At 35.2% G+C, this 23,978-nt stretch overlaps 1 protein-coding gene across 3 annotated transcripts in view; it reads left to right on the top strand.

Moving 5' to 3' along the window:
- The window catches only part of LOC107662058 (ankyrin-1-like), a 142,162-nt gene that overhangs the window by 44,571 nt on the left and 73,613 nt on the right, over positions 1–23,978 (top strand). For all 3 annotated transcript variants that reach the window (XM_016451921.1, XM_016451923.1, XM_016451920.1), the window contains exon 2: positions 14,107–14,199. In XM_016451921.1, the coding sequence (XP_016307407.1) occupies positions 14,107–14,199 (93 nt within the window). The remainder of the gene's footprint in view (positions 1–14,106; positions 14,200–23,978) is intronic.

Raw genomic sequence — 23,978 nt, 5'->3', positions numbered from 1 at the left:
AGGAACTTTGAAGCGGCTGACAGCGGCGTCTTTATTGATGGCATTTACATACGTCAACAACCGGTGAATGGAGAACGCCATGATCGGAGCTGTTTTTGTTGTGTGTTTTGGGTTTCATGATAACGGAGATGGAATGTAAATGCACAATTTACGCGATTGAAAGAGCAAAAAGTTGGGCTAAGAGACTAAATCTCTTATGACAACTTGCAGTGTTACATATCGAGGCTGAGAAAAGAACACAACACTGCAGACAACAGGTAAATGCCGTTATCGCTGTTTTCCATGTTCATGGAGTAAGTATTTTTAAATGTCTTTTTAAAAACGCCAGGTAGCCGGTGTTTGTCCAATCAGCGTACACTTACATCACTGGTAGTTCCTATAGAACTGTTTTAGACCCTACTCCGAAGTAGGAGCTAATTTAGTTTCTCCAAACGGAGTTCCTTGAACTAAAACCGTTCCTAGTTCCTGCGATGAGAACACGCCAAAAAGTGGGTACTTCCGCCAATAGTTCTAGGAACTATGAAAGGTTCCTCTGGTGGAAAAGCCCCTATATATGCAACATACACTCTTAAAAATAAAAGCGATGCCATAGAAGAACCATTTTTGGTTCCACAATGAACCATTTAGTCAAAGGTTCTTTAAAGAACCATCTCTTTCTTACCTTTTTATAATCTGAAGAACCTTCTTTCGCCACAAAGAACCTTTTGTGAAACAGAAATGATCTTCAGATGTTAAAGATTCTTTATGGAACCATTTAGACAAAAAGGTTCTTCTATGGCATCGCTGTAGTGTAGGCTCACATTTTTACAAAACTCTAAAAATGTACCTATAAATACAATTCACTGCAGTTTGCATCTGAAATGAACATTAGAGGCAGTAAAACACCAACAACCTTTTCCCCCCTTTTCCTTTAGTAGAAACACATTAAATGTCGGCACAGGAATGCATTTCCAATGAGCCTGAGTTGCATATATGACATAACGAGGACTTAAAAATGTACTGCATATAATGTATGATGGCAGAAACAACAAAACTTTTTTCTGTATTGTGCTGTAAGTTGGATTCCAGGAGTAAAAATGTCATTCATTCATTTTCACAAAATTTCCATGGCCCCCAGAATATTTTGTTGTATGAATATCTGAACATGCAATATGTCAAAAGAAAGAGCAGAGCCTCTGCTTTTAAACAAAACAAAACAAAAACAAAAACATTTTATTCTACCTTCATGCACTGAGAAACTCATATTTTTGTCAAAGACTATGTCCGGATCGGATTCTGATCAATGATCAAAACAGAGGGAGTTTGTTTCCATCAACACCCCCAAAGCTTCACACTCCTAAACCACTCCCTGGGTCAACTTTCCATTCGGTAATGTTAGGCAGTTTTGATCTATATGCTGTTTTTCACTAGGATTCTGATTCCAATTGTTTCTGCTTCTTCTTTGCTGAGTTTTGTTCCAGACATTGTTTTTTTTTTTTGAATGTCTGTTTCATTCATACTCATAGCCAGAGGGCGTCTTCACGCAGAAACTCCACAAGCCTCCACGAGACTCACAGAAGTAATATAATGTTTGACGTTCCAGGAAATCCCTTATATTGAAAAAGGCATCCAGTTATCCCTGTATCTGTATAAAAGTATCAGGTTTAACTAAGCCCAAAAATCTGCTATACAACTTATTTTTTTAAAAGGTAACCTATTGCATTAAAATAGTTTATCTAACTAGGCATTAATCAGAGTCACTTATTGAATGCAAAACCAGTCTTTTATATTCACTAAGAAAAATTTTAAACATCTCAAATCACATCAGAAAAAAACTAACAAAAGCACACTTAAAGGTAGAATCCAAATCATGTCAATGTCCATGGATGATGAGTTAAGAATGAGAGAGTGAATAAAGTCTTATCTGAATTCCATTCCTTGTGCCAAAAAGTCCAACACAGCTGCCAATTTTAATCCATGTGCCTGTTGTAATCAATACCAAAGTTCATGGCAAATTGGAAGTCCCGTACAAGGACGACGGGAAAATTATGAAATGAAGAGCTTTGTGAACAAAAGGAAATTATAAGCGTCCTCCACAGTCTTCTTATCAAGCACCATATTCCTCCAGAGAAAAAAAAATATTTTTCAGTTGAGCATAAAACACAAGTTTCTCAACAAAGACAAGTTTGAGCACATGGGCAAGGCCATGTTTCAGCCACTGCAGGTTGTACTATCTTCTTCTTCTTCTTCTTTTTAATGTTTAATGGTGGTTGGCATCCAGCGTGATTGGTGCATTACCGCCACCATCTGCTTCGGAGTGTGGATCAGATAATAGGTTTACAGACTAATTCACCCAATTCCCTCCTTCCCTCCTTATCCGCCACGCATACAAATCCACACACTTCATCCTTATTCTACTATATAATAATAATAATACTAATAATAATTTTAACCTTCCTCAATACTCTTCATACTCTATTAAAAACCTCTGTGTCCCATAAGAAATCCATAATAATTCTAGTCTGTGCCCTATGTTGTGTGCTCAATAGCACTTTTGTACTATCTTCTTCTACAACATAGCATGACTTATACAGAAAAATACTGCACTCTAGTGCCCCACGTGGTAAGGAAGAGAATAGCACTACAATCTCCACAATCCTATAACAGGCTTGTGACTGTTATAGCTGAATAAAATGCAGATAGAGACATTTTACTTGATGAAACATCAATACAATAAACATACAAAGCGATAATATATTGTTACAACCAGAGGCTGTGAAATGTTGTGACATGTTAGAACTTATTGAGATTTATTGTGAGTGACGACACATTAACCATTCCAAGTAGGAACTACGTGGACAATGGCAGCTTTAATAGGCTGCATTCACACTAATGCACAGATCTATTTCGACATATCAGATGTTTTGTCATGTTCTGAAAACATAACTGACTTGTTTACATCAATTTCATAAAAGTATTCGGAGATGCAAGTTCATTTAAATGCAGCCGCAAGCTTCAGGACAAACAGACACAAAGCGCACGTGAAAGTCTGTCAGTACGTGAGTTTCGTGCATCTAATATGGACTGCATTCCAAACAGCATTAATGAAAGCATTATCTAAAGTAAAAGACTAAAATAACAGCGAGTGGAAGCAAGCAATACGTGTCTCACAACGCATATTCTGTGCAATGAAGCCCGCCGCAATTGTCTCTAGCGTGCACACGTGCCATATGCGGGAAAAAGCCAAGCTCAGATTTAAAAATAGAGAGTGCGTTTTTAATACTCGCGTGACAAGCGCGTATGCGAATGATGTCATTAGACTATAATCGATTATAGTCTATTACTGCATTGATGCAGAATCGTCCACATCCACATCGCGATGCATCAAAGCAACGATTAATTTTGACACCCTTATTTCCAAGATGGCCGACGCATCAACGTGTCTTGGAGCCATCGAATGTGGCATCTACTTATACATATCTATGTATACCATAATGTTAGCTATTCTTCTTGCTCTTTTCTGCCTTGCTCCGTGGTAGCTATGTAGATTAGCCTATGTCTATGGTGCTTCGGGGGGTCGTGTTTTCTGTATTACATTAGGTTGAGAAAGGCACGCAATGAACCTGGTTTGAAAATGTAAGAAGTAGAAAGTACAGATATTTGTGTAAAAATGTAAGGAGTGAAAGAAAAATTGTCACACTGTAAAAAATTTGTGCAATTTTAACTGTAAAATATATTGCATAAAAATAAATAGTCAAGCACAGTACTGATAACAGAAAAATCTACTTAAGTACAGTGCTTAAAAGGATAGTTCAATGTCAATTAAATGACAATTTTAATACAAATATCATGGTTAAACTATGGTTATTGTTGCAAAACCACTGTTAATTTGTGGTTGCCATGGTTTAACTATAGTAACCATGTTTTTTTTTTGTTTTTATTTGTAGTTCTTCAACAGAAGACAGAACTTTATGCAGGTTTAGAACAACCTGGGTAAATTATGACAGAATTTTCATTTTTGGGTGAACCATACCTTAAGTGACAGACACATCCGTGCTTCTAGGCCTATTGTTTTATTAAAATTTAGATAGTCTGTTAATAACATATTCCATATTATCAGAGCTTGGTAGCCATAATTATATTTTATCATATATTCATATATTTTTAGACATGATTAGACAGATGAATTAATAGATTATAATTAATGTTAGACCCTATTTATTATTTTATCATTTATATTAATCACAACAATATACATAATAAATAATCATATATGTCATATACAATTTGGCATTTTAAAAGGTAAAAAAAAAATGCTACATTATTTAGATACAAATGGGGGGAATAACTGTAATCCGTGGAGGGAATAACTGTAAGAGGAGAGCAGCTGATGGATGGGCTTTAGGATGGCTAGAAATGCCCTTCATATACATGCAGGCCATGTCAGCAAGGTCAAAAGAACTGCGGGAAATGCTTAGATAGAGATGTGTTTGGCTGAACAGTTTTATTTAGAGAAAAGTAATTTGCATTATTATACCTAATATGCAAGTATTTCTGTCTGTGTTGCTGCTTATCTTGAATACAAAATGTATATACTATGGTGTAAAACATATATCATCTGTCTTCTACAAGGGAGAACTATGCTATTAAGTGCTCAGAATTTACACTTGGTGTGAGACAAAATGGTTGAAAAAAATCTCATAAATGTGCATTGAAGGAAGGATATGATCCCTATATATCAGAGTATCACTGAGATTGGAATGGGCATTTTGGTTTTGAGCCAGTTAACAGCCACCTGGAACACCCTAGCAACCAAATATCATATTTAATAACTATGCATTTCATTTGAACTTCTGCATTCTTCTGCTTTTAGTAAGTTAATGGTGTACATGTTTGAGTTACAGTAGTCCAAGCATATTTGGTAGATGAATCTCAGTTGTGATCGATGCAGGGCAGTGTGGGTCCACTGTGTACTTTATTTGCAACTTGTAATGTATTACAGTTCAGACATTCAGATATTTAGAAATGAAATGTGCAATTATAAAATAGTTAAAATGTTAGATCAACTTACAGTACCTCAAAATCTGTCAAAATCTGTTGTTTGCATGTCTTTGTCTATATTTCTTTGCTTTGTCAGTGTCGTTGTGGGATTTGGTTATTTTGCAGTTGTAGGCTGGAAGGACCTTTGAAATAACTGAAATCATTTGGCAAAGTGATATGGACATGAAATGCGGTTAAGACCTGCCTGGATCTATTTTAGCCATGCATTTCCCTTAAAATAATTGCACACCTTAGAACGTTCATCAACCAATGAGACTGAAGCATTCAACAGTCCTGTAGTATAATATCAAAGAACACACTACAGTTAAATCATAATCCAGTACTTTACATATTGTATGTTAGTCAATACATCAAAATAAGTGTACTTTTTAAAGCATGACAAATTATTATTAAATATTATTAAAAGATTATTAAAACATAACTATTTGAAGTGTTTACCTTTATTTAAGGTAAAACTTTTGATTTGACATGATGAAGAAATGCGCTTTTTAAAGTGTATTAAGAAACTTAGTAATGAAAGTGTCTTTTTTCATTAATATTATATTAAATGCGAGTACAGTTTTTTAAAAACACTTCTAAGATTTGAAGTACACAACAAGTGCACATTCAATACAATTAAGCACACTTCTTTTTCAGACCTACTAAAATGCAAGTCACATTAACCACTCATACTCTTTTTTAAAAATGTATTTTATGGAGTTGTTCATAAAAACATTTATAAAATATGTGTGTGTGTGTGTGTGTGTGTGTGTGTATACAACGTGTGTATATGTGAATATAAAAGAAAGAGAGTGAGTGTGTGTGTGAGAGAGAGTGAGAGAGCGAGACTGAAAAGGCGTTTGCTAAGACTCAAGAGCGAGCACAAAAGAGGTGGTCTGAAAGGCAATTATGATGCTCTGACATGAATAATACCCAGGCCTCTCATGCAAAATGGGAAGGAAAGATGAAAATAGGCTCTGAAATTCTGTGCATTGGTTCTTTGTTATTGTCTATTCTTCTGCCAATGTTTTGTCATGCTAATGCCCTGCCTGATAAAAATAGTTTGGGAAAGACGGGCTTCCCTCATGTAAAAATAAATAAATAAATAAAAAATAAAAAAAAGAGCGTGAGAGCTCGATTAGAGTGTCGGGGAGAGTAAGTCACTGATAAACCATAAACAACTGCTGTAGGAAATTCCTCTCATCCTCTGTCAGAAACTCTTTTTCTTCTTCTAACAGAACCATCTGCTCTGTTTGGATTATACAGCTAATTCTGTGTAAAAACTTTCTTTTTATAGAAATGTTATAGTAGGTCCTATATACAGTGGGTACGGAAAGTATTCAGACCCCCTTCATTATTAACAAAGGCTGGGGATCACAGGACTCGACACATCAGGATGACGTTCAACGACTGACAAAGGACAAGAACTAGAACACACTTTAAATACACAGGAACTGATGAGGGGAAGACAAGGGACACCTGGAACTAATGACAATTAACATTGGAAACACCTGGGAACAATGAATTCAAAACACGAGACAGAGAAACTGGAAGACGGAGCACATTGGGAGCAAAGACACACACAAGACCTGGCCTAGAGTCTGACACCTGTATATATTTATATATATTGCACATATATTGTTATTGTTTGTCTATGAAAGTCAGCATTAACTTAAATACTATGATAATTTGCGGTGCTTAATTGCAGGGTTAACCCTAACCCCTACATAAATACATACATACATACATAGAGAGAAATTGTAAAATATATATTTAAAATAATGTACACTCACAGGAGGCAGACCCCAAGGTTATTATTGCTTTTCATTTTCAGTTTTACTTTTTAATTCAGTTTAAACTTAAACTGTTACATTATTATTATTATTATTTTTAATAATTTGATAATGGACAATGAATTTTCAGTTCGCACCATTATATATGTCTTTACTGTCACGTTTGATCAATTTAATATACACTTTAACTTGCTAAATAAAAGTATTAATTTATTTCAACAACAACAACAACAACAACAACAACAAATTCTTAATGACCCCAAACTATAGTTTCTATATTTATATGTGTGTTACTAATTGTAGGAATAATAAAAGGATTGAGTTAAAAACATTGCTGACATTGACATTGTCCAAAAAGAAGAGCTTAGACCAGCATAACAGTTATATCCACAGTGGAAGTGACCAAACTCAAGTTCTGTATTCAGCAATCCTACTCTATGTTTGTCCATGGGGCAAAAGAAAGTCCACATCCATTCATTTAGGTTTCATTACATGCATGGTTTTAACACGTTCATCTTTAAGAAAGCAATAAAGAAAAAAAAAAGTACCATATGACTTTGCTATATTCCAAGTCTTATGAAGCCATACGATTGCTTTGTGTGATAGCTTTGTCCACTGATAATCTTTCCTCCAGTAAGCCATTGGTTAGTGAGTTGGATCAATCTGATTTGTGTACGAATCATTCTTTTGTGACAGATCTTTCCAATTAACCATTCAGGGATCAGACTGATCTGTTGGTATAGTTCTCAGGATCCAATTGCAGACTTTGGGTCAGTTTTACTAACAGCTTGCACCAGCGCAAACAGTTTTTTGGCGTTAAAATACAAACCCGATTCCAAAAAAGTTGGGACACTGTACAAATTGATACATTTTCTCAGTTTAAACATTTGATATGTCATCTATGTTGTATTCTGAATAAAATATTGAAATTTGAAACTTCCACATCATTGCATTCTGTTTTTATTCACAATTTATACAGTGTCCCAACTTTTTTGGAATCGGGTTTGTAGTACCGTCAGGTTTTGCTAAAGACGCGCAGTGAAGAATTAGCGTTGAAAAGGTGTGGACACAGTTATTTTTACGCCTGACCTTATTTAATATGCATTTATAGGAGTTTCCCTTTCAGACGCAAAATTTATGGGAGGAGAGTGTTCAAAAGAATCTCGCAACGCGTTTTACTAACGTTTGCGCTCGTCAAATTACTGGTAGGGCCTATTTGTGCCATTATTTAACGCCCCCCAAAAAAGCATGTCCTAAACTATTTTGCGCTTGCTGCAATTTGTTGCTAGGAGAAGGCACCGCAGAGATGAAAGAGAAGGGAGAGGATTTTTTTCCCACACGTAATTTATTTGGAATGCAAGTAGAACACGAAAATATTGTTTGCCAAACCATGTTATTTTTAATTTGCTTCAGGAAATAAAAGACGACTTGGAACCCCTTAACTAGGAGTCATGCAATACCAGGTCTATCAAAACTTCTTGCAACTTCTAGCATTTTTTGGCCTCCGGTTCTTTTCAACATACTATGGCTTCAGGACAATGTCATTTGATGTTGACCAATAGACATGACATAATTTCCTGAATATCTGATGTACAGTAGCCTATACAGTAGCCTTAGCCTATTATATTTTGTTTTTGGCTCTTAAACACACTTGTAGTCCTGAAGTTTATAGACAGTTAATTTAAACGTGGACATGATGATTTACACAATATAAATCTCATTAGCCCCTCTTCACACTAAAGACTAAAATGGCTTTTCACGAAGATACTGCACCTCCTTCAATGCATGATAACATAATGTTAAAGGAAATCAAGCACTGAATGAATAAATACCTGCATTTATTTTACTGTCCAATAAATAGTGGGAACTTGCAATTGTTACTTCAAAGAGATATTTCTACCCAATATATCACATAACAACTTGTGGTTACACATTAGATTAGGAAACACTATTCACTACTAAATAGTTGCTTATTATCATGCATATTACTAGCATATTGGCTGTTTATTAGTACTTATAAAGCACATACCAATGCCTTATTCTGCATGACCATATTTTAGATCCCAACTTACTACTATCAACAAGCAGAAAATTAGGAATGCATTGAGGGAAAATTAATTGTTATTAGTGAATATGTGTTCCCTAACCTAAAGTGTTACTTAATTAGTTTTGTTGGCATACATCACTGTATTTAGGTGGATTCAGTGATGTTAAATAATATTTTTTGACTTAAGAACCTCTTGTCAGATGGGCCGCTACTTGAAGTCTTTTGTAAGTTTGAATACTTAAAGGCAGACTTATATCAGCTCTCCCTTCTTCTCTCTCTGCTTTCTCCTCCGCTGTCTGTTTGTGAGCTCGCTGTACCTCTGAACTGTTTGCTGATGCAGTAAGTCTGCATGGAGCTGGCAGCTTCTACTACTGAATTATTCATTAGGGAGAAATCTGTGGAGCCCCTCCCCCATCATCTTATTATAAACCTTTTGCATCTTCATTAACTCTTTCACTATATTCAGTTAAAAAATATATATACAGAAGGCATATGTACTGTACTTTCTTTTAAACGCATATATGTTTATATGGTAGGACGAACTTCAAAATACTAGGTTCTATACATATTTTTTTGCAGTGGTAAATTGACGTTCACAGGTTTATATGAAGTGGTGGACCCTACCCAAAAAATGAATATGTACAATCAATGACAGTTTAAAGTGTAATTGAAATGAAAGTTTAGTTAGAAAGTTAGCTTAGGGGTAGGTTCGGTGTTAGTAGTTATTACTAGGGTTGGGTATCGTTTGGGTTTTTTCGATACCGGTGCCAAATCGATACTTTTAAAATGGTTCCAGTGCCTAAACGGTGCCTGAACCGATACTTATGAAAAAAAAAAAATTTAATAAAAATATTCCCAAAAATTATGGATTGGCCATTAGCACTATAAACACACAATGTCTGTTTCGTTCATACTGGACGCCAGAGGGCGCCCTCGCACAGAAAATCCACATTGCATTATTAGAGTTTTCCGACTTGAGTTCACGTGCATTTTCTCAGTCAGGAAATTATTTTTCACATGCGTTGCCGGTGATGATGCTTCTTACGTCCGTTTCGGAGAACCGGAGGACAAATATTTAAATCGATCACTCAGGCATAGCACCGAAATGAGGCACCGAAATCTGTGTTCTGATTCGGTTCTAGTACATACCGGTTACATAGGTACCGGTGCCATATTGGTAACGGGTTTTGGTACCCAACCCTAGTTATTACCCAGTTATTGTAATTGCTATAACAAGTACATAGTATACACACACAGAACAGGGCTCTAAATAAAGTGCTACTGATATTTCTGAAGACCTGGAACAAAGTCATATGGACCACTTTAATGATAATTTTATGGTGCTTTTGCATCCTTTTTGAAGGCTCTAGTCGTCAATCATTGTAGCTGCAAGTAAAGCAAGACCATATTGGTCTTGCTTTAAAATGTTTTTTAAAATGTTAAAATGTCTCATTCTGTCTCCCATCGTTGAACAAACAGTCATATCGAGTAAATAATTAATTCACTTTTTTCGGTGAAATAACCATAAAGATCTGGAATGATCGCAGCAGTTCTTAATTCTAATGGAACAGTGAAATTGGCAAAATTTTGATTCATCAAATAGTTGATTTTGATTCATTAGAGATTTATAGTATGTACCATCACACCATCCAAATGCATGGCACAGTAGTGATTTCCAGTATGCGAACGAAATGTTCTTTTGAAGTGGTTCACCAAATCAAGTGGTTCAACTGTCTGAAACAGTTTGCGGCTCAATCAACACAGATCTACAAGTTACTCAATCAAAACTCACTTTCAGACATGCTTGACAGTCACCCCAACTCAAAATGAACCAAAATACCAGCACTGATGATTCTATGATGCTGGTTGTCGCCAACTCATTCAGCGCTCCAGTTCCTCCAACAGTCACTGAACTGAGGAAATAGTTCTGACTCGGACCTGAACCGAAGAACTGATGAGCCACTGATTTGCTGAATGCGTCAACCCAGAACTTGAATGAAAGGGCAAAATTAATGTTTTTTTTTATTAAATTACAATTTTTAAAAGTTTCTGATGGTTTATTAGTTTCTTCACTTTATATGCTGTAGACATGTAAAACATCCATGTTTCCGTCATTACTGAGTGCTTTAATAATATAATTTCGTATATATGATGTCATGGCATGATTACATAAATGAATCATTAGTGAATCAAATCAATGAAAGCACTGTCTGAAAGAACCAGTTCACAGAAAGGAATCGGAGTTCCCATCACTACACCGGTGCACATAGCAGGTGAACTGCATTAACTTGGAGAAATGATTTATGAAGTCTGTGTTACAGTGTTAATTGTAGTCAGAGGGCTTTTGGCATTGTTCTCTTCAGAACAGATGTTGCTGACTCTGTTTTTTTCTTCTGAAATAGCTCACATAATAGTTATAGAGTCTAGACACTTAAATTTTGTGTTATTTTTAAACTTTTGTTTTGTTTTTCTTGTCTTTTTACAAAAAGTGCTAATTTGGAGTGGTTCAGGTTCAACTTTTGTCGAATAGCAGGTAAGATTGTATGAATGAAAAGGAAATGTTAAGAAATTAAAGAGAGAATTACGATCATCAGATTTGTGGATTGTGCTTGCCTCCCATCAGGGGTCCAAGAAGGAAAGGGAACATTAAAACAAAAAAATCAACAGAAAAGACAAAAAAATAATCTAGAAAAAGAGTTCATGCGTATTTTTGAAAAATTACAGGCAATGCACACCACCTGACTGAACTTGAGCAATATTACAGCTGTACTCACTTTTTGACAAAATTCGCAACATTTTTACACTGTCATTTTATCTAGATGAAATCACTGAATTAAACATTTAAAAAGTGTATCAGAATAAACTTATTTTTTTCAGTGTTTTCAGTCAAGTGCTTTCTTCTGTTCCAGTGGAGACAACTATAAGTAGGACATTTGTTGAATTTAACACTGTTTAAAAAGTCTGACATGTCAGCTTCTGGCTCAACCAATGGTGTGAATTTGGGGCTACCAGGATTTTGAGATATTTAAACTATTACATTTACTTAGAGCAATTGAAGTAATTAAATAAAGAAAATATTCCCACTCTTGCCTAGTTTTTTACACTATAGATAATATTTGAATGAGAAGCTGCCACCGTCCTTTTTTGCTGCTGTTTCAACTATCCCTTCCTCATGTTCTGTTCTCTCGTTGACCTTATTGGCTGACTGTGACTGTCCTTTGCTAAAGTCTGCAGTGTAAGAGAAATTGGGTATTTTGAGTAACTTTCTGTTGAGGAATGTATTGTGTGTGAGTGTGTTGCATATCATGAACATAATGTCCCTAAAGGTTATGAAAGTGTTTTGTGGAGCTTTCATTAGGCTAAGCAGAAACTAAATATGCACTTTTCGAGTGATTAAAGTCGTTAGAAACATTAGCTACTTTTATTTACACATCCCATAACGGGTGCTGTTATCAACTCATTTAAGAGGTGTGCATTTAAAGGTTACTTTACCTAAAAATTCAAATATGTTGTAATTTATTCACCCACGTTTTCTGGTATTTGTAAAATCAAGTGATCTAAAGTTTTATGAGCTTTTTTTTTTGTTTTGGTGCTTTTTCTCATGAACCTTACTCTGGTTCATCTCTGCATTTTGCGGATGGAGCTTCTTCCATGTTTTGCATCACTCAACATGAAGTTTGCCATTGCTTGACAGAATCGCCCAAACTTAGGGTTAAAACAGCAACATTTGCTGGTGCAAAAAAAAAAAAGTCATTACACTAATATTTCTGTTCACACAAATATTTACGCTTTTAATAATTATCCTGGCACCATTGTTCTAGTATGTACTGTACAGTATGTTCTATGGTTTTCTTAATTTAAGGGGTTTGGTGACCACTATTAAGACAACATTTGACTAGTGGTAAATTAATGGTACAAGGTTCAGTCAGCTACAGCTAGAACCCTACTTAATTTAAATTTTCCGTATGATAAATGTACACTGAACCATTGCGAATGAAAAGCATCTGCTAAATGGCAAGTAACTCCATGGAGACACAGAGACACAGTCAGCCTGATCTCATTGGTTATACACAGGTATGAAACATTTTTTGTACATTTTGTTACATTCTGAAATTCTGAAAACTGTACATTGTAAATGTACTGGTAGCATCTAACAGTAATATTATAGCTATAGAAATGTAAAATATCCATTTTATCATAAATATATTTGTATTACATTTTTACAGCTTTATATATGTATTTTTAGATCTATCTAAGCACAACCATTTTCAACAATATTAAAAACAGAACAGGAAGAAAAATGTTATTTACTGTCACAGCTTGTTTAGAAAACTGCTGTGTTTTTTAAAATTAATTTATTCATAATCGATTGTTATTAATTTTAAAGTTTTAAATTGCAGTCTTGTTTAAAATGATATAATCGTTTCATCATTTCAGATTATGTATGAGAGATTAATGAATGTGATTGATCACAAATGCAGTCGACTAATAATAATTCCATTAATGAAATACTGATTGATTAAATAAGGCTTTGTAATTTTGTACATCTGTAAAGTTGCTCATATGTAAAATATTTATATTTTAGATGCTCTTAATATGTCAGTATTGAAAATGTTATTGATTATGAAAACATTAGTGAATTTACATTTTACATAAAATACATGCAAATACTCACATGAGATCATATTGGGGCAGTGAGTTACACAAGTGCTTGATTACATGTTTATTATCTCACTGGTGTGAATGTGTTATCTGTTAGTTTTCATAGCAAAAATCATTATAATCCTATCATGTTTGCATAATAGCAGGAAGATGATTATAGTATATATCCCTATAGCAGAAAAAACACAATTGAGATCTCAACTCTTTCTCATAGAATTTATTCCTTCTAAAGAATTTTTTTGTGATATAAACAGTTGATATTTCACCGACACCAACCGGAGAATCTGAAATGTCCTTTAAGCTATCCATTTCCCCCGGGTTTGTTTGTGTCCCTTTGTTCTCCTGCACTTTCCTCTCATTCTGCCTCTCTTTTTCATGTTTGTCTGCCTTCTCTCATTATATGACCTGACTAATTCAAGCGTAGGCTCTTTCATTCATGTTAAGCAATAGATGGGACTCTTTTCTCTTCCAGCTCTGTCTCTCTCTCTCTGTTGCTCTGTCTGTTTCTGTCTCTCGTTCTCTCTTTTTACCTCAAGAGTGTGAAGATTTAATGGCTTCTTGTGTTTATGTCGTGTGTCCTTTTAGGCCCACGTCGTTCATCGCTGGCTAATCGATCAGGACAATAGTGTGAGCTCTGAGCTGCCGGATGGCCAGGGGGTGTGGCACTATGATGAAACAGTAAATATCTGCAACATATATCTAAATTTTTATTCTCATATGTATCTATATACATATACATATTGTATATGGACATTATCTGTCACTAGATATGCTTCTGTCATTGTTGTTAGTGTTTTTGGTGTAGTGGTTCTAATTTCATCCACATTTTTTTTCTTGTGAATTTGATTTTGGCACCATCAAGTTTTTATGTAACATTCAGTTTACCAAAACTGTGGTTTTATTTGAGAGTTTCGTATTACTGTGTGGTGTTGAGCTGGCTTTTTTTTTTTTTAAAGTAACGGTAGATGTGGTAGTGGTCCAGACTGGACAAATTTTTGTTGTTGTTGTTGTTGGTTTCTTTGTTTATTATTTGTTTCACCTGGTCGTTTTATGAGATTTTTTGGTTGCGTTCAGATTTTGAGTTCCGTTTTGTGATGTGTGGATTATTTTTGCGTTTATCAGTGTACTTACAGCATAAAAGAGTCCACGGGCAAAAAAAATGACCAACACATCACCTTAACATAACATAAACTACATGCACAGTATGGGTAGGATACAATAAGGCTGAAGTCAAACAAAGCTATTTTACCTGTGGGTTCTTAAGTGTACTTTTCACATGTGTTACTCACAAACACTTTATCATGTGAACACATTTGTATTCAGACACCTCTGCATGCACTAACGTGTGTTGATGTTTATACACTATCCACATCTGTCCGTGTTGTGCCGTGAGAGCTGAATCTGAGTGGTGAGTGAGGTTCAGTTTGTTTCATCTGTGCTTCTGTGTTTGTGCTTTACGTGTTCTTGTGTTGTGATAGTGCTCATTTCAGAGTGTGTGTGCTGTGTTGTGGATTTGATGTTTAGTGTAGTGTTAGTGGTTCTATTTAAAATATGCTTTGACTATCTGTGACCCAGGTAAGTCTCCAGTTTCTCTCTATATTTCACTGAATGAAAGGAGGATTGAGACAGATTTCCGAGTCATCTTCTTATCATAATTCTAAACCATGGTGAGATTTTAGAATAGTTTTGTTTTTTGTTGTGGTCATGAGCTCAAGGTTGTTGAGAGTGGGGTAAGATGTGTCACTGGTGGATGTTTTGCTGCATATTAATATATTTTGAATTAATAATAGAAATACTAAATACATTTATATGACTCTATTCAAATATTCTGACTGATTCTGACAGGAAATGTGAATAATGTCCTGAAAAAGAAGACTAGGATGTGTATTATTTATTAAATAATTTTTTTTTTTTTTATTAAAACCAACTAACCCCCTTGACATGACAAATTTATTCCTAATGTAGGGAATGTTGTGTAACAGTTTTATGTACTTATTTATTTATAGTTTTATTTATTATTATTAATTTTTTGTTTTTGTAAGCTGAAGCTTTATTATTTCAGTTTATAACAGACATCCTAAAATGTATTGAGGTGTATTCATTTTGCGGTAACTCTTTAGTATAGGGACCCATTCTCACCAATTAACTAGTTTATAAGCATGCCTATTATTAACATACAGTATTTGCTGTTTATTCATACTTATTCATATTAGTACATATTCTGCATGACAATATTCTACATCCCTAATCCTACCCAATACCTAAACGTAACAACTATCTCACTAACTATTAAGAAGCAGCTAATTAGGATTTTATTGAGGCAAAAGTCATAGTTAATAGTTTGTTAATAGCAAGTGTTGGACCCTCAAATAAATTGTGACCCATTTTACCTCAAATGTTTCCTTGCTTAGAAGAAATTTGCCAGAAAGTGGCACATCTTACCCCACTCTTCTCAATATTAGTCTTAAATTATCTATCCAAACAAGCACAATACAGAAAATGCAAAACAGTGTGACATGTTTTTAGAGGCTGGAAGATGTCTACACTGGAAGTGAGCGATACGACAAAACAAAACCATGTACATTATTATCAACAAAGCCATTCACACTGCAAGCGATATGGTGTGATGCACCTGGGTAGTTGATGCATAACATCTCTGTGGACTTTTTTCTAAGTCAACATCAAGATTATTGGATAAGAGTTATATGAACGTATGATGGGAAGTGTGTATCTTCCTGCATCTGGTCAGGCTTTTCCACTATTCACATTTGACATGGTTCTGCAGTATGAATTTTCAACTATTCCATGCAGTCTGTGAATTAATATATTGATAATCATAGAAGCTGCATGTATAATAATTATAAAATAATTAGCAATAAACTGTTTAAAATAGTTTTAGATGCATAACATAGGATGTGTCGACTTCTCAAAAGCGTGTCAACCTTCTTGCAGCTGATGGACAATTTTTTTGTTGCACTGCAACAATAAACAAGCAATAAAACAGACAAACAAAAAAGAATGATAATTGTTGAAATAAATAAATAAATTCACCCATTTTATTGTTGCTGAGTTTAGTCTTAAGCTCACAGTTAGTGACATGGTGTACAGCCTCCCAAGATGTTCCATTGCAACATGATCAAATATTGGTCACTTCCAGTGTAGACGTGGTTTAATTCTGTACAAATATGAATCTGCCCTGTGTTTTCCTGTGTATGTGTTTCTTTGTTCAGGTGTTTTCTAACACAAGTATAAGAAAGATTTATCAAAGTCAGTGTTAAATTTCAAGTTCTTTGATACTTATGTATTATGAGCACTGATTGACTCATGTCGCATTTATCAATCAATTTCATGTTTTCTTGCACATGTGTATCAAAAATGATTTTGCTGTTTGCTTAGGTACAGTAATTGACCCTTAATGAATAATTATGCTTTGTGTGCAATGTGAGATGTTTGGATGTTTTTATGTTTGTGTTCATTTGTGTAAGAGTTGTTCTTTTAGTATGAAACGCACTGTTGAAATACACCTGAAAGTGAGCATAGAAACAGGGCAAAGTGATAGATGGTGCTCTGTCCAAATCCCTTTTATTGGTCTTTCGCCAAGATATCAGACAAGTTCATGTATTACCTGATGTACCCTGCTAAAGTACCATTTAGAAATGTACAAATCCCTCCAACTAGAGTTGAATTTTAAACTACAAAATGTGTGATTGATTCCTCTTGTGAAAAACAAGTACACTTAATTCTAAACGTATGTGTAATGTATTTAAATGCATTAGTAATTACACATTTGTTAAAAAGTTGCTGTTTGGTGCATTTAAATTCATATGAACTTTAAATCAAATCAAGTGCTTTACATTTGCTTTCGTATGCTAGTCGACATAGCAAAATAAGTGTACTACTGTACTTTCAAGTACTCAAAGGATAATTAATACATAATTCATTAAAATGTACTTTGAAGTAAAACATCTAATTTTTCATTATTGCAAAGTGCGCTTTTTGAAGTGTTCTCAAGTTAGTACATTACAAGTGCGCATTCAAGTGTACTTCTTTTTCACAAGGGTCTTAACCAAAAGTCAAAAACCTCACTGCTGAATTAGTTGATATTTAATATTTAATTGATATTTAAAGAATATTGTGCTCAACATTCCTCTCTAGAATTACTAAAACTCCTAATTCATTTGAAGATTAGTTTGAATGAGAAATATAGGCAATAGAAATGGCAAAATTTGCATGTTTAGGATCTAAGGACTGTTATAAAATGCACAGATATTGTGATAGATGATAGATGGACAGACAGGAAAACAGGCAGCCAGATGAATTGATGGATGAGCAAATCCATGGATGGATTTCAGAAGGACAGTTGAGGACGGACAGAAAGATAAAATTCAGGGAAGATTCAGGGGAGACACGGGTTTAAGCACACCAGGTTTGGCAAGTGATATTTGTATTGTCACACTAACTGCTTAGAAAAGGGCCTCTTATATTTAATTTGCTTAATTTAGCTCTAGTGATGAACACAGAATGCATCAACTGACGAGTACTATATTGTGTGGTCTAGGCCAAACATAAGTATTCCTACATTATTATCCTTTTAGGTCCTGAAACAAGACGGCTATTAGATTTCAGGGTTAAGATATGAGTTGAGGTTAGTGGTTTGAACATTTTCGACCATAATTTTTTCTCCGATTTTAGAGGTTAGTTATGGATTTAATTGAGTAAAAGGTCTACAACTGATTAATGGGAATGCTGTACCAGGAGTAACAAAGGAGGCTGATCCAGGATCCATGTCCTTCTTAAAATCCAACATCAAGGGAGCCAGATTAAGGAAGTCAACCATGATCAGGAAGACAATGCTGCAGTCTTTAACATCCCATTATTTAACCCTGGTTTGGAATAGGCCCCATTTGCCTTCCATGGACTGGATGTTAACTAGCAGGATACTTGGCAGGGGTGGTTGCTATGCATGAACCTCCCATGACATTTGTTTGTGCATTGGTTGCTTTTACTGCTCTTATTCTGCAGAATCTCTCCCGGAGTAAGCTAGGTAATGAAGTTGTTGCTGTAGTTCAATATTAAGGAGTATTTGATGGTGGTTGTATGTCAGAGCAGCATGTGGTAAAATGTTGAAACAAAATCAATAAAGGATGAGATGACAGCAGGACCAAGGAGGATTTCATGTCTTTCTTGATTTTTTCACTTTTAGCCTTGCTTAAACTTCAGGCTGGTTCCTCATCTGAAGCCTTTTTTCGCTTGGAATGGAAGACCATGTTCAGAACATGTTGCCTTGTACGCTCTGAAGAGATGGATCAAGATGTCCTCAGAGTACCTGAAAGGAGCAAGTGCACTACATTTCCAACATTCTTGTCAACTCAAACCTTTCATGACTCCAAGTGGGCTCAAAATCTGGAATAGATTCTGCTGTATACTTGTGTCCCAAAGATGGAAATACCACTCATTTAAGAAACAGTGTATGAATATTGAATGGGAAGGACAGGTGGTGAAAGAAGCGTAGAAGAGGCCATCTACAGTATGCTAAAAAAAAAGAAAAAAATCTCCTCAAGAGGGGCTCGGTCAGGGTTGCCCATTCCTGCTTTTGTTCTGCAGAGTTTAGCTCCAAATGCAATTACACACACCTGAATCAAGGTAATCAAGGTCTTTAGGATTACTAGAAATTTCAAGGCAGGTATGTTGGGACCAGAACCTCCAGGACCAGGTATGGAAACCCCTGGGTTAGACGACCAACAGCTGATTGAGACACTCAACTGAAGAAAGTGGAATATAGGAAACAAAAATGGTGATCTAAAAGCTGAAAACATGAAGGTAGGATGTTGTTGAAGACATTAACTACAAATGTGCTTGTTTTTTGCAACTTTGAAGACACCAGACAATTCCAAAGAGGATTAAACTGATCAAATGTTGTATTCTGGATTTTTACTTCATGTTTCCACCCAGCAAACTCCACCTAAGCTCTTTTGTATTGTCTTCCTGGTGTAAGGATGAACATGGAGGAAGTCTTATTAACCGCTATTAACTCCGTACCAGGACCTCAGAGCATATTGACATAGTGGCTGATGATTTCTATTCTTTAGCTTCATACTGTATGTAAGATAATTGTGCTCAACAGCAATTCAGAATATTATCTAAAAGGAAAAGAGGTAACACTTTAGACTGGGGCTTAGCAGTATTGTCTAGAAAGTTCTGACTCTGTACTGACTGCACACTGCCAGAAAAAAATTGTGCAAAAATTGTACCTTTAGAGGTAAAACAGCTTGTCAGTGGGGTAGGACCCTTAAAAGAACAACTTTGTACCTTATCTGCCCCTAAAAGTTGCATGTTTGTAGTAGTAAAATATATTCTTAAGGTACTGGTATGAACTTTTTAGGGTAAATAAAGGTGCTTTCGCTCCGGAGGAACCTTCCCATAGTTCCTAGAACTATTGGTGTAAGTTCCTACTTTTTGGTGTGTTTTGGCATGTTTAGGGGAACTAAATTAGCTCATACTTTAGAGTAGGGTCTAAAACAGTTCAATAGGAACTATCAGTGACATCTTGTATGCTGATTGGTCAAATGCATACGAAACACCGGCTACCTTTTTTTTTTTTTTAAAGTTGTGTAAAAATATTTACGGCATAAATGCCGATAACAGCATTTACTTGTTGTCCGCAGCGTTGTGTTCTTTTCTCAGCCTCGATGATATGTAACACTGCAAGTTATCATATATTTAGTCAGATTTTCATGCTCTTTCAATCACGTAAACTATACGTTTACATAACATCTCCGTTATCACGAAACCTAAAACACACAACAAAAACAGCTCCGATCACGGCGTTCTCAATTCACTGGTTGTTGCCGTTTGTAAATTAATAAGGAATAAAGACGTTGCTGTCGGCCACTTCAGAGTTCCTGCTGCCAGTGCGAATGCAACCAGGAAAATGCCAGAGGGAGAAATTGGTTCTCTAGGAACAACCCTGCTGACTAGTTCCTAGAACTACACGGTGTGAAAGCGCCTTATGTAATCCTTTTGAGGGCACTGCCCCAGTGATGAGATGTCGTTCCCTGTTGTTTTTGCAGACTGAATGTGGATAGTATGTGGGATGCATATGACAAACCATTGTCCAGTGTGGTGCCAAAGTTCTTGACTTTATGTGGGGAAATGACTGTGTTGTCTATGACGAGGTCTTGGCAAGGATGTTTCTTGGCTAGGATGAACAGCAGTGTGGTTTTCAGTAAATTCCGCTTCAGACGATGGGCATTTATCCATGCACAAATACATTTCCAGGTGATAACTTCACTAAGTGATTTGGTGTGAAGGCAGAGTTCATTTGATCCAAGTACTGATCCTGGTGGAACACAAAGTTGGTGTGGAGATGAAGCAGATCCTTATCATGGTATCTGGTTAGTTCTGTTCTGAGCCTGTAATGTCTACTTCATTGGTGGTAAAAAGGAGGATTCACAGTGTTAAATGCTGCTGATAGATATAGTAGAATGCACGACTGATGAGAGGTTTGCTGTTTTAGCTGTATTAAGTACTTTACTCAGTGAGATTACTGCAAGCTTTAATGAAATTTCCCAAATAAGGTTAAAATTAATTACTTGAATATGGATAAAGATGGTGCAGGTAACAATTCAATGTTCTACAAAAGTCACTTTTATAGAAGTAGGCTACTTTCACTATTTGGGGACTGAATGCTACAGCCTTCCATAAATTAAATTACATTGCTGTCATTTCTGATATGTAAATGTGAGGGGGGAAAAGAACTCAACTTTTATTTATCATATTTTTATGATTATGTAACAATTTCTGATTGATGTGTTTATAAGTGATGCATATTAAGACATAATGGATAAGACAACAGAAAAAGCGGTGAGATCAAAGATGATTATTTCCACATCAATATATAAGTATCAAGCATTGCAGTCAATTACCTAACAGGTATGATTTTAGATGAAATTTAAACAAAACATGAGGACAATGCTGCATCTATGCACAACAGTCAGTAGCACAGAATACTCATCGAGTTCTGCTTGCACTAGTCACGCATAACAAATGCGGCGCCCTCTAGTGGCTGATACTACTAAGTCTTTATTTTATTTATTTATTTTTTTACCAATGATATGCTATGTGTCCTTTTGCCATTGTATTAACATGCAGTTTAAGTAACAACAGTCTATTGAAAAGATAGTGTTTACATTTCTAAACCTTGGCACATGGTTTTCATGGTTTTGAGCTTTTTACAGAAGTATTGTATTTTCTAACTGTAACTAGGGTTACTCAAAATTAAAAATTAATTTTTATTCCCCGTCATGTTGTCCCAAACCTGTATGACTTTTTTCTTCTGTGGGACACCAAAGAAAATGTTTCCATTTCCTTTATGCTTACAGTGAAAGTCAAATGGGTTTGAAACAATATGGACAACATCTCTGGTGTTCCAAATAAATGCATACAAGTTTGGAACTACATAAGTGTGACTAAATTACAGAATTTTCATTATGGAGTGAACTAGTTCTTTAAGTTTAACATTTATTGTGAAATAAATCTGGGGTTTCAAGGCATTGCAGGTGAACAGGTTAGAAATTACAGTACTTACATCAGAACAGCAGTGTAGTGCACTTGCATTACCAAGAAAGAAAAAAAAATGATATTCCCATAATTACGTGACAAATTAATTCAGTAATTTAGAAATTAACTGCTTATTCCAAAATTGCATAATTAAGTGTCAGGCACAAAGAGTAGATATATTGCAACCTACCCCATTACCAGGGTGAGTTTTAACACTAATAGAAAACAAAGACATGTTAACAAACTTACATTAATTTATTGTGATAATTAAATGTACTTGATTAAAATAGTTGTTATCCTAAAAATCCTAATGAAGGTAGTCTGATTCCGTTCCTGTATATCTCATTTCTGGTCGGTTAACTTTGTTGGTCTTTTCTATACAAATAATTAAGTATAACATTATATGTTTGGAACACTACACTTTATTAATTATAATTTGATTATCTTCAAAATGACAAGAAAATGAACAGGATGCAAGGAAAGGATGGGGGGCCTAAAAAAAGTTAGCCACTGCTCAGTGGGGATTGCGACTTCCTAGTATATATGTAAAATGTTACATTACAGTACATGGTTAATTTTGAAATTGGTAAAATTAAAAAATTTAATTTAAACTTTAAATTATCTTTAAAACTGAACTTTAAAACTGGTAGGGAAAATGATTTTGTTGGAAACATTTCAACTTGAGAAAACAACATACGACAACAAACTCTCAAACGAAAGCAGTACAGTTATAAAATTGACCCCTAAATTGTAATATTGATAGTTTGAAGTTGAAATTTTGCAATATTGTCTGTTGTCAATAGCATTGCAATGTATAAAGCACAGCACACACTGAAGTCACTTTCAAACCAAGCAGCCTTCTGTTGGTCAGGACAGCAAATTCAAGTGACTAAGTTGATCCAAATGGGAAATCTGGGGAAATCTTTTGCTCTCACGTGAAACTGTATCGATTCCTATTGAAATGACTGGATTTTGAAGCAACTGCAACTAAATATCATTAATATTATGCAATTTATGGTAACACTTTATTTTAAGGTGTCCTTGTTACACGTTACATGTACTAAATATTATAATAACAATTAATTATGCATAATTACCCTCAGTAACCCTAAGCCGAGCCCTAATCCTAACCCTAACCATATAGTAAGTACATGTAGTTAATTAATATTACTTAGTACTTAAATGTATAATTACACTGTAACAAGGACACCTTAAAATAAAGTGTATCCCAGTTTATTACTACTCATAAAAAAATGATAGAAACAGTTTTTACTCAGAAATTGCTAGTACATTTCACATTAAATGAAATGTGAAATTTTTAATTTGAAAGACTTAGATTGTATTTTCTTGTAAAACATTTTTTGTTATTATTTACATTTACTTGTTTTATTTAATTAGATTTTTTTTTAAAACAACAACAACAACAAAAAAACATTGTATTAATGGGTCATAAAAATGTACCGCAGAGTGGGAATAGCTCTTGTTATTTCTTTGAAAGAATCAAAGACGAGTACTTTGAATCACCTCTTGATTGCTGAGTTCCCTCAAAGGGCTGTGTGATTCACTGCCACGGCAATAAATCCCCTAGAGAGGGAATCACCATAGTAATCCCAATTCCTCCATATCAAGCTGCTCACTAGAAAACTCTCCCATTTTAATTGATAACCTGAGCTCTAGATGTAGTTTTGCTCCATCCACTTCTGCAACGCACATTTTTTGGGGTGCATACCATTGGCGTAGATGTGCTTTTCCCAGCATGGGCCTAGGAGAGAGAGGATGGAGGGGCCTTTTCAGGCTGGGAGTGACAGATCTTTTATTGAAAGAGACTGGACCCCCCTCACACACACACACACACACACACACACACACACACACACACACACCATGCCCTCCCCATC

This window comes from Sinocyclocheilus anshuiensis, unplaced genomic scaffold (assembly GCF_001515605.1).
Source record: "Sinocyclocheilus anshuiensis isolate Anshui unplaced genomic scaffold, SAMN03320099.WGS_v1.1 scaffold431, whole genome shotgun sequence".
Classification (NCBI taxonomy): Eukaryota; Metazoa; Chordata; class Actinopteri; order Cypriniformes; family Cyprinidae; genus Sinocyclocheilus; species Sinocyclocheilus anshuiensis.
Note: the sequence above shows the minus strand (reverse complement) of the source record. Positions and strands in the feature narration are given on the sequence as shown.